General features: G+C 41.8%; 1 protein-coding gene across 4 annotated transcripts in view; it reads left to right on the forward strand.

Annotated features, from left to right (window-relative positions):
• The first annotated feature begins 557 nt into the window (after positions 1 to 557).
• PTPN11 (protein tyrosine phosphatase non-receptor type 11) overlaps positions 558 to 14,598 on the forward strand; it is a 66,027-nt gene continuing 51,986 nt past the window's right edge. For 2 of the 4 annotated variants that reach the window (XM_031948619.1, XM_031948620.1), the window contains exon 1: positions 559 to 728. In XM_031948619.1, the coding sequence (XP_031804479.1) occupies positions 715 to 728 (14 nt within the window). In that variant the 5' untranslated portion in view covers positions 559 to 714. Of the gene's footprint in view, positions 729 to 14,598 lie in introns of all 4 variants that reach the window. The other 2 variants (XM_031948618.1, XM_031948621.1) reach the window with 2 other exon arrangements.

The following is a 14,598-nucleotide window of genomic DNA, read 5'->3' on the forward strand; positions in this document are numbered from 1 at the left end:
CCAAGAAAAGCCCAGACGGGGTCACGAAGGGTTGGATGCGGCTGATTCAATTCTAGCAAAATCTGGCTCCTGGAGAGGGGAGCACTCGTAGCCCCTCGCTCTGGGCCAGGCAGTGAGGCAGCCCCGCCCTCGGGGAGCCTGCGGTCTACTACGGGGCCCCCTAGAGCGCGCAGCGTGTAAGCCTTCCGCGGTCAGGCCCGGCTCGGGGTCGGGCGCACATGGAAGGCGCGCACCCTGGCAGGACGAGGAGCGGCTGCGGGAGACCACGTCCTCCTTGCTCTCTAGCGCCCCCCTCGCGGCCGCTCGCCTCGGGGCAGCCGGAGGGGGGGGAGGGGGGGGGCCCAGCGGGCCGGCGGAACCCCGGGCGCGGGGCGCAGTTGCCCGCCCAGGGGGGAAGCCGGAAGTGTGCGGCGCGCGCGCGCGCGCGCGGCCGGCGGTAGGCTTTTTGGGCCGACCGGCGGCCTGGCGGGAGGTTGGCGTCGCAGACCGATGGCGTCACTGTCGCGGTGCCGGGCGGCGAGGGGCGGGGGCGGAGGCGCGGGGGAGCGGAGCGGAGCGGAGGCGCTTGGGGGGCGGGGGGGGCGGTTCGACTCTCGTCTCCGGGATCCCGAGGCCTGGATGGCGGCCGGAGCGCCGCGGGCTCCGCGCTAACCCTCGGCCCGGCCCGGCCCCTGAGGAAGCGGATCCGAGGAGCAGCCCGGGAGCGGGAGGAACATGACATCCCGGAGGTAAACGCCGCGACCCCCGCGACCCCTACCCGCCCACAAAGCACCGCGCGCCCCTCCCCCTCCCCCGGCCGGGAGACCCCCCCTCCCCCATCGGGAGGGTGGGGGGAGGGGCGGAGGAGCTAGTTCTCTCCCCTCCCCCAGCCTCCTCTCGTTCTTGCCCTTCTGCCCCTCCCCCTCTCTACCCTCCCCCTTCTTGCTCTCTCGGGTCCCCTTCCCTCCTTATCCCTTTTCCCCCATCTTTCGTCTCGTTCCCTTCCCCTTCTCCACCTCTTCTCCCCGTTTCCGTTCTCACTCTCTTTTGCTTTTTCTTTTCGTCCCTTTCATCTCCCTTCCTCCTTACACTATCCCCTCCCCCTCTTCTTCTCTTTTCCTCTTTTTTTCTGTCCTTTTCTTCCTCCTATATCCTTTCCTCCCCCTTTCTCTTTTTATCCCTTCTTTTTTCTCTTAAATTCCCGTTTTTCTTTTTCATCTTTCTCCCCTTTCTATGCCTTCCCCCTCCTTTTCTTTTCTCTCCTTTCCCCACTTCTTGTCTTCACTTTATTTCCCCCTTGGTTTTTGCTGGGAAGACCAGGCTCTTAAGTAGTACTTCTTCCCTTGACTCTTTCCCTTGTGTCCTTCCTCTCCCTCTCCTCTTTCCCTTTCCTTCCCTTCCCTCTTTTCTTCCTCTGCCTTTTTTTTCCTCCTTTTTCTTCCGTTTCTTTCTTTCCTCTCTCTGGCGAGCAAAGTCTTTTTTGTCTGTCTTTTGTTTCTCCAGCGCTTAGCTTTATCTGATTCCTTCTGTCCCCTTGTCGTCTTCTTCCCCCTTTTACTCTCCTTCAGGAATCTGCTGCTCTTGCCTTCTCTCCCCAGGGCTATCCCAGCTCTCGTTTCCCCCTTCCCAATCGTGCTTTTGTCATCTTCCTATATATGTATAGTCTTTGGTGTTTGAAGAATAATAATCACTTATTCCTGAGAGGTTTAAAGCAGTTTTCTCATAATCACCTTGTGACTTGAAAGCTTTATGCCTCCCATTTAATGGAGGGGGAGACCGAGACTGATCGAGGTGAAGCGGTGCCGTTTTCTACTCAACCTTCTTTTCTCTCCTCTCATCTAAGAGGAGCCCTTTCCTGTTCCTGTCCCCAGCCTCTCTTCCCTTTTGTGCTCCCTTCATTCCTTTCACTCTCCTGAGCAGTCACTGCCCTTCTACGGCTTCCAGTCTGGAAGGCAGGGATTGTTTGCGGGCAAAAGATGCACCCCCGAAGTGGGTCATGGCCGTGTTACATTCCTTACTCGTTGCTTCATGAACATTGCCTCATAATTGTTCAGAAATAACAGCCCTTCTTTGGGGGAGAGGTTCTTGGGGCTTGATGCTTGTGTGCCTAATAGGAGAGGGCAGAGTTCTCCAGATGCCCCTAGTTAGCCACTCCGACTTGGTGCCTTTCCAGGACTGGACTTAGGCAGCCCAAAGGAAGCCTGGATGTAGAAACCTTTCTTCAGGTTCCTGCTGTGGCCAAATCTTAGTAATTGTCGAGCTCAGTCCTCTGGCCGGGGTTAGTAGCAACAGTGAGAATTGATGTCAAGGTGCATTGTGCTCCTTACACGAAAGGATATAGGCCAAAGAATGCATTACTACTTTCTAAGCATGGACACTGTTTCAGTATTGTCGACACTTCATTGCACTTAGTCTGAACCATCATTACTAGTAAATATTACTAATCCTTTATGGGCTAAGAACCATCTGGCCTTTTTAGAAGGCTTTTTTTTTTTTTTTTAAATGATTGCCCTGTTTTGTTTAGACCAAGAACATCACTGTTCTTTTGTAATGTTTAAATAATACCTTTGGAATGGCCTGGCTAAGAAGCTTCTTAAGAAATTAGGATTTCCCTCCCCCCCCCCCCCCCCAAGACACTGTTTTTGTGTCTTTCAATCTGATTGTATTTTTGTGTTTGTCTGTTTGTTTCCATGATTGTTTGGGGTAGGAAAAAAACAGACCTGAAAACTTTAGGAAGTGAGTGGCTTGGCCCTGTCTGGCAAACTTTGATGGCTCTGGTTCCCTTGTGATTGCACGATTGCATTTCAGCAAGACGATGTGGGGCCGTGGCCTCTAATGTACTCCCTCATGAAGTCTTTGTTTGTTACTTAATATATCAGAGTGGTTATTGAGCCTTTGTTCAGGATCTGCTGTTCTAAAGCAGGAAGGATCTGCCTTTCTAGGACATGAAAAGGCTGGGGGACAGGAAAGGGTCTCCTTCATAAGTTGCCTGTGTGTACCCTGTTGATTTAGAAGCTTCAGTCTAGGCAAAGCCGTCCAAAGGCTGCTTGCTAAGTGGACTTCAAATGACTAATAGACTGTTTTTCCTCCCTTTCACTCCTGTTATTGGTAAGAAAACTGTACCTAGCTGACAACAGCATAAGAACAATGATTTCTGACAGCATTCCAAGGCAGAAAGCCTAAAATTCTGGGCGTGGAATCTGGAAGTCCTGGGTTCAGATTCTGCCATGTTAATTGTGGGGCTCTGAGCCAGCCACAGTATCTTTTTAGGATTGAATCAGTTCTTTTCCTGTCTTCAACGTTTTTTTACATGTTATCTACAAACAACCTCACAATCATTTGAGAAGGTATTGAATCCCATCTTGAAGAAGTGGAGGTTCTGAGGTGAGGTGATTTGTCCCTGTGAATGTCAGAGTTGGAGCATGTGCACGCAATCCAACTGAATTCCAACTCCAGCCCTTTTTCTCCTCCCCGCAGCTGTTCAGTGTGGGACTGCCTTCTCATCTCAGAACTGGAGGGACTTAGCTTCTTGATTTTTGCTTTGGAGGTGTAATGATCTGGGCTATACCTTGCTACATTTTGAGGAATTCCTACTACAAGACCTCTTATCTTTTAAATTTTGCCCCCATTCCCCTTTCCCTTGAGGAAATGAAGTTTAGTCTTTTTCTTTATCTCTAGTGCTTTAATTTAGTTTGAGGCTTTTTCTGGTGGCCTTATATTTTTAGCTCAACAGTAGGAAATAAACTTGTCTTACTAAAATTTGGTACTGTTTGCCTGTTGAAATTCTTAACTTCATATTCCTATTTAATGTCAGCTTGGATTACATACTTTTTTTTTTCTGCAGGGTTCTGTCAACGAGTCCGATTGCTATAAAGTTACAGAGGATCTTGGGAAACTGCTTGCTAAGATGCAAGCTGATACATAAACACAATCGTTTCTAGCAACAGTGTCTTTTGTTGGGGCCAAGAGAGCAGATGGAGAAAATCTGCTAAAACCTTTACCTTTGGGAAAGCCAGGGGCAGACCTTACTGTCTAACATGGTTTTTTAAAATAAAAGAAATGTTCCTCTTGTATCCATTCTTCTTCCTCCTTTCTCCCTTTTCTGTACTGTATAGAATAGTGTTTGTTTGTTTTTTTTTTTTTTTAAATGCCATCAGCCAGAACTCAGCAATTCTTTCTCCTTTTCCCTCTCTGTTTCTCCTTTTCCTCATCTCTTCAGCTCTGTTTCTTTCACTATCTCTATCTCCCTATCTGCTGGGATATTTTATTAACATATTTTGTTTTTACATCATAGTTATTCCAAATTTATTCCCCCATGAGCCTTTACATATAACAAAGAAAAACAAACCCACTGACAGTGACCTTCCTGATAGCATATTCAACTTTGTACTGTCATTATTCCTCTTCTCACTATTGAAAAGAGGGAAATATATTGTAATTATCATTTTACATATATATATATATATTTTTTTTTTTTTTAAACATAGGGGATCCTGACTTTTTTTTTTTTAAGTCTCCATATCCCTTGACTTTTATTAAATTTTTTTGTAACCCCAGTTTAACATTTAAGGAAATATATGCTAGTGTTTATCATGCAAATGGACATAAAAAATAAAAATATTAATTTCAATAGAATAATGCAGTTATTTATTAAAATATTCTCTGTGCTCCTTAGAAAAGGTTCACATACCCCCTTTGTGATGTTCATATCACAAGTTGGACACTCCTGCTTTATTTAGCAACTCATTCTGTCCCCCTTTTGCATATTGCTGGACTTCTATTCCATATGTACAAGTTTGGTCATGAGAATTATAATAGTGATAGAGGTCATGTTTCTATAGCTTTCATACAGGGTATCCCAAAAGTCTTCCTGCAGTCAAAAGTTTAAAAATTTTTGGGATATCTTGTTAATATTATCTGATCCTTGCAATAGTTCTGTGAAGTAGGGGCTTTTTTGTTTCAGTTTTTCATATTTTGTAGATGAGGAAATGGAGAGGGAGGGAAAGGATTTGCCCTGTGCACTGCCTGTTTAGTGTTAGAGGCCTGACATGAAGCCAGAGCCTTCTGATCCCAAGTCCAGGAATCTCTTTGCCCCCCCATGGCCACATCCCTCCTCTGTTCACCACTGTCATGCTTCCCAAAGGAATCACAGACTTCTTGGTTCAGCATTCAAGGCCCTTCTTAGTCAGGGCCTTGTCGATGGTGAGCAGTAGCTTTCCTTTTTAAGAGTACTGTTTTCTAGCCAAAAGGGTCACTTTATTGTTGTCCCCTCTATAAACCCTGCTCCCTTTTGCCTCCTTGATTTTTTTTTTTTTTGGTATTAATACTAACCCTAACCCTAAATTCCTTCCACTTCCACCCCCCATTTCTATTTATCCCTTAAAACCAATCTCAAATACTGTCTACTCTTAGAAGTCTTCCTTCCCTCAATAGAATTTCATAATATTATTTGTACTCCTCATATAGTAAGAAATTTATTTTCTACTTAGTATATACACAAAATAAACATTCCAATAAAAAATGAGTGTTCACAAAACTGATTTCCAAATTATTTATCAGCTTTTTTTAAAAAGGGGATGTTAACTTAAAAAAACCTTTTGCTTCAATATCCCCAATATCTTTATTATTTCCCCTTTATTGTTTCGTATCATTTTTTAAAAATGTAATTCTTGGAGGTTATCTGGTTATTCTTGAATATCATTTGGATGTTTTCTTTAGCCTGAATCATTTCCTTTAAGCCTTTCCACTTCATTGCTGGGATCATACTCCTAGAGTTGGAGGAGACCCTTAGCAGGCTAGTCCAGCATTCTTTATTTAACAGATGAGGAAATGAAGACCCAGGGAGCTGTCATTAAATGACTTGACTAAGGTCACACAGCAAGGAAGTGATTGAGGAGGAATTTGAATCTACTTCTTGTTGACTCCAAAGCCAGGGCTGTATGCATGCATGACATCAAAGCACAAAGGTACTTGGCATTCAAGCTTACTTAGAAGATGGTGCTCTATAAAGATAGAAAAAGTTTTTTATTTAATGTAATTTCAATTTCTTTTAATTTGTGCCTTGTTTTGTCTGAAGTTGCCTACATTAGTGGTGAGGTTGCTACACTTGGAATCTGGAAAGGCTCTTAACAAACTATGTGGAAGGAAGGAAATAAGTATTTATTAAATGCCTATTGTGCTGTACGAACATTTCAATTGGTCTTCACCACAACCTTGGCAGAGAGGTGCTATTATTATTATTATTCCCATTTTACATATGAGGAAGCTGAGGCCCATGTAAGTGAAGTGAATTTCCGGGTCATATACCTACTAAGTTAGGACATGAAATGGGACTTCCTGACTCAAGGCCCAGGGCTTTGCCCATTGCACAGCCATGAACAAGTCTAGTTTTTGAACATTGGTTACCTAATCTTTTAAAATGGAGCTTGTGAGGTGTGTGTTGTCTGCCTTGTGGGGGACATTGTGAGAAAAGCACTTTGTAAGCCTTCAAGCACCAAAGAAATGTGAGCTATTACTGTCCTCATACCAATTACCTGCTGCCGTGCAGGAGCTATACTTATCCCATAGAAAAGAGGCATTAATTTCTTTCAAAATAACTGGCGATTCTTCCAGCAATCAGAAATTCCTTAATTAGAAACCACTGTATGGATTACAGTCTTCCAAGACGAGCATCGGTGTTTTCTTGATCGGCTAAGAGCCACTTTGCTTAGTAAGGAATTGAAATGAGAGTTGGGCTGTTCTCCAGGGGAGCCTTCTCCAACAGCTTCGGCCTCATTCCTTAAGCCCCTGCCCTGTGCTGGATGCTGGTGAGACAGAGGCAAAGAGGAAAGCTGGCCTTGACTTCAGGGGGCTTCTAGTTTGAAATATGACAGCTGTAGAGGAAAGCCAGACTGAACATTGAGATGGAGGGGTAGTAAGAGGGGGCAGGAAGCAAGGTTTCTTGCAGGTATCTCTGTCATAGGGGGTTGTGGGAGCAAAGGCCCAGAGACCTGAGAGACAGGTGAATACACCCTCCTCTTGGAACCCAGGAGACGAGCTGGCAGGGAGGAAAAGGGGCCACCAAGTGCTTTGGAGCCAGATCACCTGAATGTTAGGTTCCAGGGTCAGGGGCTCAATCAAGCTTTATTTACTAGGCAGTGATAGCCACTAAGATGGGGAGTGCAGGAGTGATATATTCATAGAACTACAGCCCCAGAGAGAAAGATGATGTCCAGTAAAATTGGCTTTGCTGCATTTATAACTTTGCCAGATGCAGGGTCATGGGTTCTTAGACCTGGGATAGGCCCTCTAGCCCAACCCCCTCATGGGTAGAGGGGCCTTGATGTGCCTGTGTCCACACAGCTTCTGTCAGGTAGGACTGAAAGAGTCTTTAGGATTCTCTCTAGGACTTGGGACTGCCTCAAAATCAAGGCCTCCAGAACGGGATTGGAAATTATTGACAGGGCAAGAATGATGGATCTTATATGACTTGATTAAAAAAAAAAAAAATATATATATATATATATATATATATATATATATATAAGCATAGTGCTGGGCACATAGGTTTGTGCCCTGCACCTGATTTTATTATTCTTCCTTGTGTGCTGATGGGTTTCTTGCAATGAGAAGTGTTCAATATAGTGCCAGGTTCACTTTGGCATTTAGTAACTAATAAGGCAGACTAGAAAATGGATCAGAAGTTTATGTGCAAAGAGTGGCTCGGGGAAGATCATGAGAGTGGACTGCCTTTGGTAGTTGGGGAGGAGGAGAAGATGATGACATGTTTGTTTAACTTCACCTGCCCCTCTTGCTATCTGGGTGAGTTGGAAGAAATCATTTTACCTTCCAGGGCCTCTGTGCCAGGGCCTTCAGGCTAGCTTTTGACTTTCTTGCTCCCTCTTCTCCTCATTTTATTGACCAACAGGCAGTTAGGGAGTAGGGAGTCATGACGTAGGCACAGATCCTAGCCTTGATGTTGTTTACCTTCTCTAGGTCTCAGTGTCTTCATGTGTCAGATGAAGTTGGGCTGGATGGCTGCTGGGGGCTTGACAGCTCTAGATCTACGAACCTGTCAGCCTAAGCACAGTTTATCAATTAGATAAACGATGCCCCCCTGCAACCAAACACGGGTGAACCCTCTTTCATTTATAAGGTGTCATCTAGCTAATTTGATAAATGAATAGATGATAATTGCCCTTTTCTTGGTCCCTGATAATTCATGTCCATTTTAATTACTGTCTTTTGGAGATAGTGTCCAGTTTTGTTGAATTTTATGAGTGGGAATGGGGTGGGTGTTCTCAAATAATACCCTGATGCATAATTATTGCCTCTGCCTATAAGGTCATCCTGGTATATAAACATTTTAGGTTAATGCTGCTCTTTTATTTCCTTCCATAGCTTCAGATAACAACCTTGAAATACAATTAAGTTTAGCAGCCCCGGGCACGATTTTAAAACAGTGATATTTCTGAACCTTATATCTGACCATCTTTTTGCTGCCACCTCTTCCTGGAAGAAACTGTAGTTGTCACCTCTTCTTCATCTCCCACTCACTTTTGGGACCTCTGCAGCCTGACTTTCAACCCTGTTACCCAATTGCTCCTCCAGGTCCTAGTGATCTTTCTTAAAAGACAAAAACAGATTTGTTGATTCTTTTTGTTTCTAATTCTCAGTCATCTTGGGATATGGGTCTGCTTAATTTCCTCCATCTCCTCTCTGGGCAAAGGAGAAAACTGCTTCCTCATTTCTTTTCCAGGACCAAGATTGGCTATTATCATTTCCTACTGTCAGGCTTTGCTGTAGTGTTGTCATTTACGTGATTATTATTGTGCAGTTATTATGCATATCATTTTCTTGGTTCTGCTGACTTCACTCACTTTAGTTCATAAAAGTCTTCTCATTGAATCCTTTATATCTCTTGAATCCTTTATAGTTATTTTTATTACCTTTCATATACTGTGATGTTTAACCCTTTTGTAATTGCTGGGCATTGGAAAGTGCTATGAGGAATATGTTGGTGACTCTAGGCCTTTCTTCTGTTTTTGATCTCCTTGGTATAAAGATCTGTGACTCCAAGGATCCGTGGTCTCTGAATTGCAAATTCCATTAGTCTTTTTTTATCAATTTTCCCACTCCTTAACATCTCTGCAATTTTTGATACTGTTGAATCCTCTTCCTGGATATTCTGTCTTTCCTGGGTTTTGGTGATACTTTTTATGGTCTGGATTTCCTCTTGCTTATCTGACTGGTCTATTTCAGTCTCCTTTGCTGAGTCATCAGCTTTGTTCTGCTCACTCTTTATGATTATATTCCCTTTTGGGTTCTTCCCTTTCTTCATGCTCTTGGTGATCTCCCATGGTTCAATTAATATCTCTATGAAGCTGACTTCCCTATAATATATATCCAACCTCTAATTTTTAATCTGTACTGGAATCTTTAGCTTCCTGATGCATTTCTCTACTGGATAACCCATAGATTTCTCAAATGTGTTCAAAACAGAATTCATCAAATCTTCTAATTATTCCAAAGTTCTAGCCCTTTATGCCAAGATCAGAAGAGGATCTTTGAAATATCATTCTGTTGTGTAGAGCTCTACATACTGAATTGCTTTTTAAAAATTTTTTTATAATTAATTCAGTGGACAAACTTTCCAAACTGTCCTACTTTTTTTGTATATCCTCCTGAACCTTCTTTCCATTTTCTTCTGTACATTTAAAACTACTTCAGTGATCCTTTTTTTTTTTTTGGCAACCTTGTCTAAAGCTCCTTGTTCCTTCCACTACCTTTCTCTCTCAAATTGGATTAAAAAAAAAGTGAAAACACTATAGAAAGTATGCAAACCAAGCAAAATAAATCCCCATGTTGATCATATGCAAAGACATATGTTTCATTCTGTCCAGATTTGTCCATCAGCATCACTCCGCTATTAGGAGATGACTAGCATGTGCTGTGGAGTGGTAGTTGGTGGTTTCATTGATTAAAGCTCTTAAGTTTCCCAGAATAACTCAATAACTTTTATCCCAAACATTTTTTCTTAATTTCCATATTTCTGTTGAGGGCACCATCATTCTTGCAGTCACCACCACTTACAACATTAGACTCGTCCTCAATTCATAGAATTACTGAACTTGAAAGTTGGAAGGAACCTCATTGGTCATCTGTTGTCACAAATAATATATTTGTCACATAGAAAGTAAATAGTGAAACCTGTGCTTGAAGATTTCCAAGGATAGGGGCCTACCACCTCCATCAGGGCACTCTACTTTGGAACAGTCCTCGTTCTGAGGAACCTCTTTCATACATCAAATTGAAGGTGGCCCCTTTACAGCTTTTGCCCATTATTCTTGGTTTTGTCCTCTGGGCCCAAAAGGAATATCGAATCTGTCCTCCACACAAGAGCCCTTCAGATATTTGAAGACAACTAGCTTGTTCTCTTATGCCCAGTTCTTCTAACTAGTCCTCGCGACTGGGACCTGAGACCTTTGTCCATCCTGGTTGCCCTGTTCTGGGAACTCTCCAGCTTACTAATGTTCTTCTGAAACCATGGCACTTAAGCTGAATCTAGTGCTGCAAATGAGGTTTACTTACTCTCCCACACATGTGCCATACATGTATATAAACATACTGTATACATGACTTGTAGATATACACACCATTTACATATTATAACATCTATATGTGTATCTATAATCTGTATTTAAATTTAGATGTTTTCCTTTATAATCCTATGTATTTTATGTCATTTATTTTAAAAAAAATTCTGAAAATGGGTCCCTAGGCTGCCCCAGACTGCCATATGGGACCATACCACAAAAAAGGTTCCTAACCTGTGCATTATCCTGTCAAAATGTTGTCTTCCTATTCCTCATTGCCCATCACTGTACCTGTTACAGAGGCATTTAATTGATATGTGGTTATTGACTTGAATATAGGCATTTTAATTTTTTTCTTTTTAATTGTTTGGCACAGAAATCCTTTCCCATCAAACAATTCCTTCCCTTTCTCTTGCTGCCTGCTCCTGACCCACAGGTTGTCTTAAAATTTGGTATCATTCCTTTTTTTTAAAAAAAAAAAAGGGGGGGGGGGCAAAAAGGCTAAATCATGTGACTGCCACTGACAGTTTATGCAGTCTTTTCTTAAAAGCTTTATAAATAGGACATGATAGGCCACTGATTGTCTTTTTGTCTTGCCCAGGATCACATAACTAGTAGATGTTAGGAGTTTAGGCTGAATTTAAATTCAGGTCCTCCTGATTCTAGGACTGGTGCTCTCTCCATGGGGCCACCTCACTGTCTCTTATTTCCATTGATTTTTGAGTATGACTCTTCCTTACTCAACAAAGTTGGTTCTTCCTCTTCCCTGCTTATGTAAGAAAGAGGGAGGGGAAAAAAAGTTTAGCAGACTTGGCCATCGTATTAGCCTCATACAACAGCGTTGATAAGGTTTTAAAAAAGTCATGTCAGTAAATTCTTAGAGAATTTAAGAAACTGAAGTTAGTAGAGATTTTTTGAAATTATAGTCTAGTTTATAACAGCAAAACTTTTTACAAGATCTGATGAGAATTATTTTCCCCCATCTTCTAATTCATTCTAAATTGATGAATCATTTGACAGTTGAAAAAGCAGGAAAAAATCTTTTTCCAGTTTGTGAATAATGAGAAAGAAGGTGGAGACAATATAATCTGCATTTTGAATTTCTCTCATGGTGATCCAGCTACATGGGTATATTAAGTTTTATTATGGGGAGGATTTATATATATAAAATCATTTAATTCTTATTTTAAAAATTCCAGAAAACATAGACTTGTTTAGTTAAATAAAATATTACAAATGTTGTCTTGGATGGCAAAATCATTTTCTAGATATCTATGGTATATAGAGATGAATATCTTCCAGTGACTTCAAAAGGATCCGCTTCAGGATTTTTTGAAGTGAAATAATCAGTGATAGAATTTTCTGACACTATTATAAAAAATAATCAGGAAAAATATCAAAGGGAATCATGGCTTTTAAGTATGTAGTACATTTAAAATTATATTTGAAATATGAAGAAAATATATGGTATTAAAGTCTTATCAAATAAGAATGAACTCTGTAGAAAAATGGTAATTAAATTAAATCTTCTGAGTAGTGATTTAAATTAGATTTAAATTGATATGAAATAAAATAAATCTAATCCAGCTCCTGTGAATTAGCTCTATAGATTGCCTTGCTGCTGCCATTAAACTTATATGGATATTAATTTCTCCATCAATAACAGAGCCCTTAAAGATTTCCTGAGTCAGTGGCAGAAAGAGGCCTTTAACCTGAGCTTCAATACCTGCTTTCCAGTTTTAGATATTTTTCCTTTCTAGTCTAATGAAAGCTTCTGCCTTCCCCCTTTAACTCATCTACCTTTAGTTGATCATTTGTTAAGGGGTTATGGGAGATTCTTTGCTGTTTGATCTTTCTGTGTACCACTGTCTTCACCTTTGTGGCAAATCGGCCAGCCTTGTTATTCTTGTCACCTTATTTATGAAGCCCTGTTTGTATCAATGGCAACGGTTTACTATAGCATTCTTGTGTAGTTTTGTCATGTGGATAGCTGGCTAAAAATGGAATCTGGCTGTGACAGGGGCCTCCTCTTCCACTCCCCTTCATCCTCTTTCGGACGTGCTCGTATGAAGAACAGTATTGACTTTCTCTGATCCAGGGCTTTCTATGGAATATTGAGGTAAAAAAAATGGGCTACAATGGGTCTAAAAGCAAAACTTCTTTTAGGGAATTTTGGTTCTTTATTCTTTACCCTGTCCCATCAGGGCACCCTATTCTATCCAAGGGAGGGGCAAGCTCCATTGCTTTAAGTTGCTCTACTCTGTGTGGTCTCAGTCACTTTTAAATGGGGGGAGGGGGGAGTGATGCACCAACAAAAAACACGCTTAGGAGCAGCCTCCTTTTACATTTGTTTTGGTTAACCACTAAATAAGTTTGTTTGGAGGTAAAGAGGAAAACGGTGTAAAATACCCTAAGTGTTACAGTTGTGCAATAGGAAATGAGAGAAACCGCTGAAGAATTTTTTTTTTTTTTCCTTCATGATCTGAGCTTGGGTGAGACAACAGAATTGTTTTTTGCCTTATAGAAATGAATGGCATTTTTCTGTCCTTGTGGGGTGTTACACTGTGCCAGATACAGAAAAGCTGGGATATCAGGAGAATAAGAATCACTGGGTACTTTACTTGCCTTGAGGTTAACAGTGACAGCTCAGATTGGCCTCATATAGACCTCGTCATCAAGTCAGATCTTTTGACTTTTTTTAATTTAAACTTTACTTTTTTTAGATTAACAAACATTTATCAAACATGTATTTTCTCTTCTATTCTCTGCACCCATACCATGGGGGGGAAAAATAACCCAACCCAAAATCCTTGTGACAAATATGGTCAAATAAAAGAAATTCTGGCATTAGTCATATCCAAAAATGTCTTATTTTACATCCAGAATCTTCATCATCTTTGTCAGGTGGTGGATAGCATATTTCATAATACATCTTCTGGAATCCTGATTAGTCATTATGTTGATCAGAGCTATTAAGTCTTTCAAAATTTGTCTTTTCTCATATTGGCTCCCCCCCCCCCCCACCTCCCCATTGGGGTTACGTGACTTGCCCAGGTCATACAGCCAGGAAGTGTTAAGTGTCTGAGACCAGATTTGAACTGGGATCCTCCTGACTTCAGGACTGGTACTCTATTCACTGCATCACCTAGCTGCCCCTCCATATTGTTTTAATTTGTGTGTGTGTGTGTGTATCCTTTAGCATCCTGACTTAAATTTACAATGTTAATTATCCCTCCCATCTTGGTATCATCTGAAAATTTGAGGAGCATGCTGTCTAGGCTTCTGTTGGAGACACTGACAAAAGTGGTAAGTGGCCCAACACCCGCCGTGTTTGTACAGATCACTTGGCTATACCACTAGAGATTTCCTGATATATTAACTTTGAACCATTAAAAACTGCCCTTTTTGAGTCTGGCCATCGACCATGTTAGAATTAGCACCTCCTCCAGATCTCTTCACAAAAAGGGTATGAAACTTTTGAGAAAAAAAAAAGTGATAAAATTGAGGTAAACACTCTCCAATCAGTCATTAGGCACTTATTAAGCACCTCCTATGTTCCAGGAACTATGCAGAGGAATAAAGCAAAATGCTTATGGCATGATCACATGGCTAAACTAGTCAGTGGCCAAGCTAGGACTCGAATCCAAGATTTCCTGATTCTGAGCAGTGTTCTTCACACTGTACTTTGCATCCTCTTCAAAGTACCTCCATTTCCAGTTCTTTGACTTCTCTGCTTCACAAAGCTGTATGGGACAAGTGTGACATAGGGAAGATTATTTCCTATTAGATTATATTTTTATTTATCTTTTAATAATAATTTCTTTTTTCTTGTATTGATTTTTGTGAGAGGCCTGTCCTACTGGTCTGTAAAGCAATGAATAAATGCTGGGTAGAGCAGACTCCCACCTCCAAGTTGAACCCTGGCTGGTTGCCTGGGCCTTGGAGCTCATTCTCGCCTTGAACAGGGTCCAGGCTGTGGATGGCACTGAATGGCAGTAATGGAATAGAAAGGTCTGGCACAATGCCACTGCCAGTGTGGTGCTGG

This window comes from Sarcophilus harrisii, chromosome 1, assembly GCF_902635505.1.
Source record: "Sarcophilus harrisii chromosome 1, mSarHar1.11, whole genome shotgun sequence".
Taxonomy (NCBI): domain Eukaryota; kingdom Metazoa; phylum Chordata; class Mammalia; order Dasyuromorphia; family Dasyuridae; genus Sarcophilus; species Sarcophilus harrisii.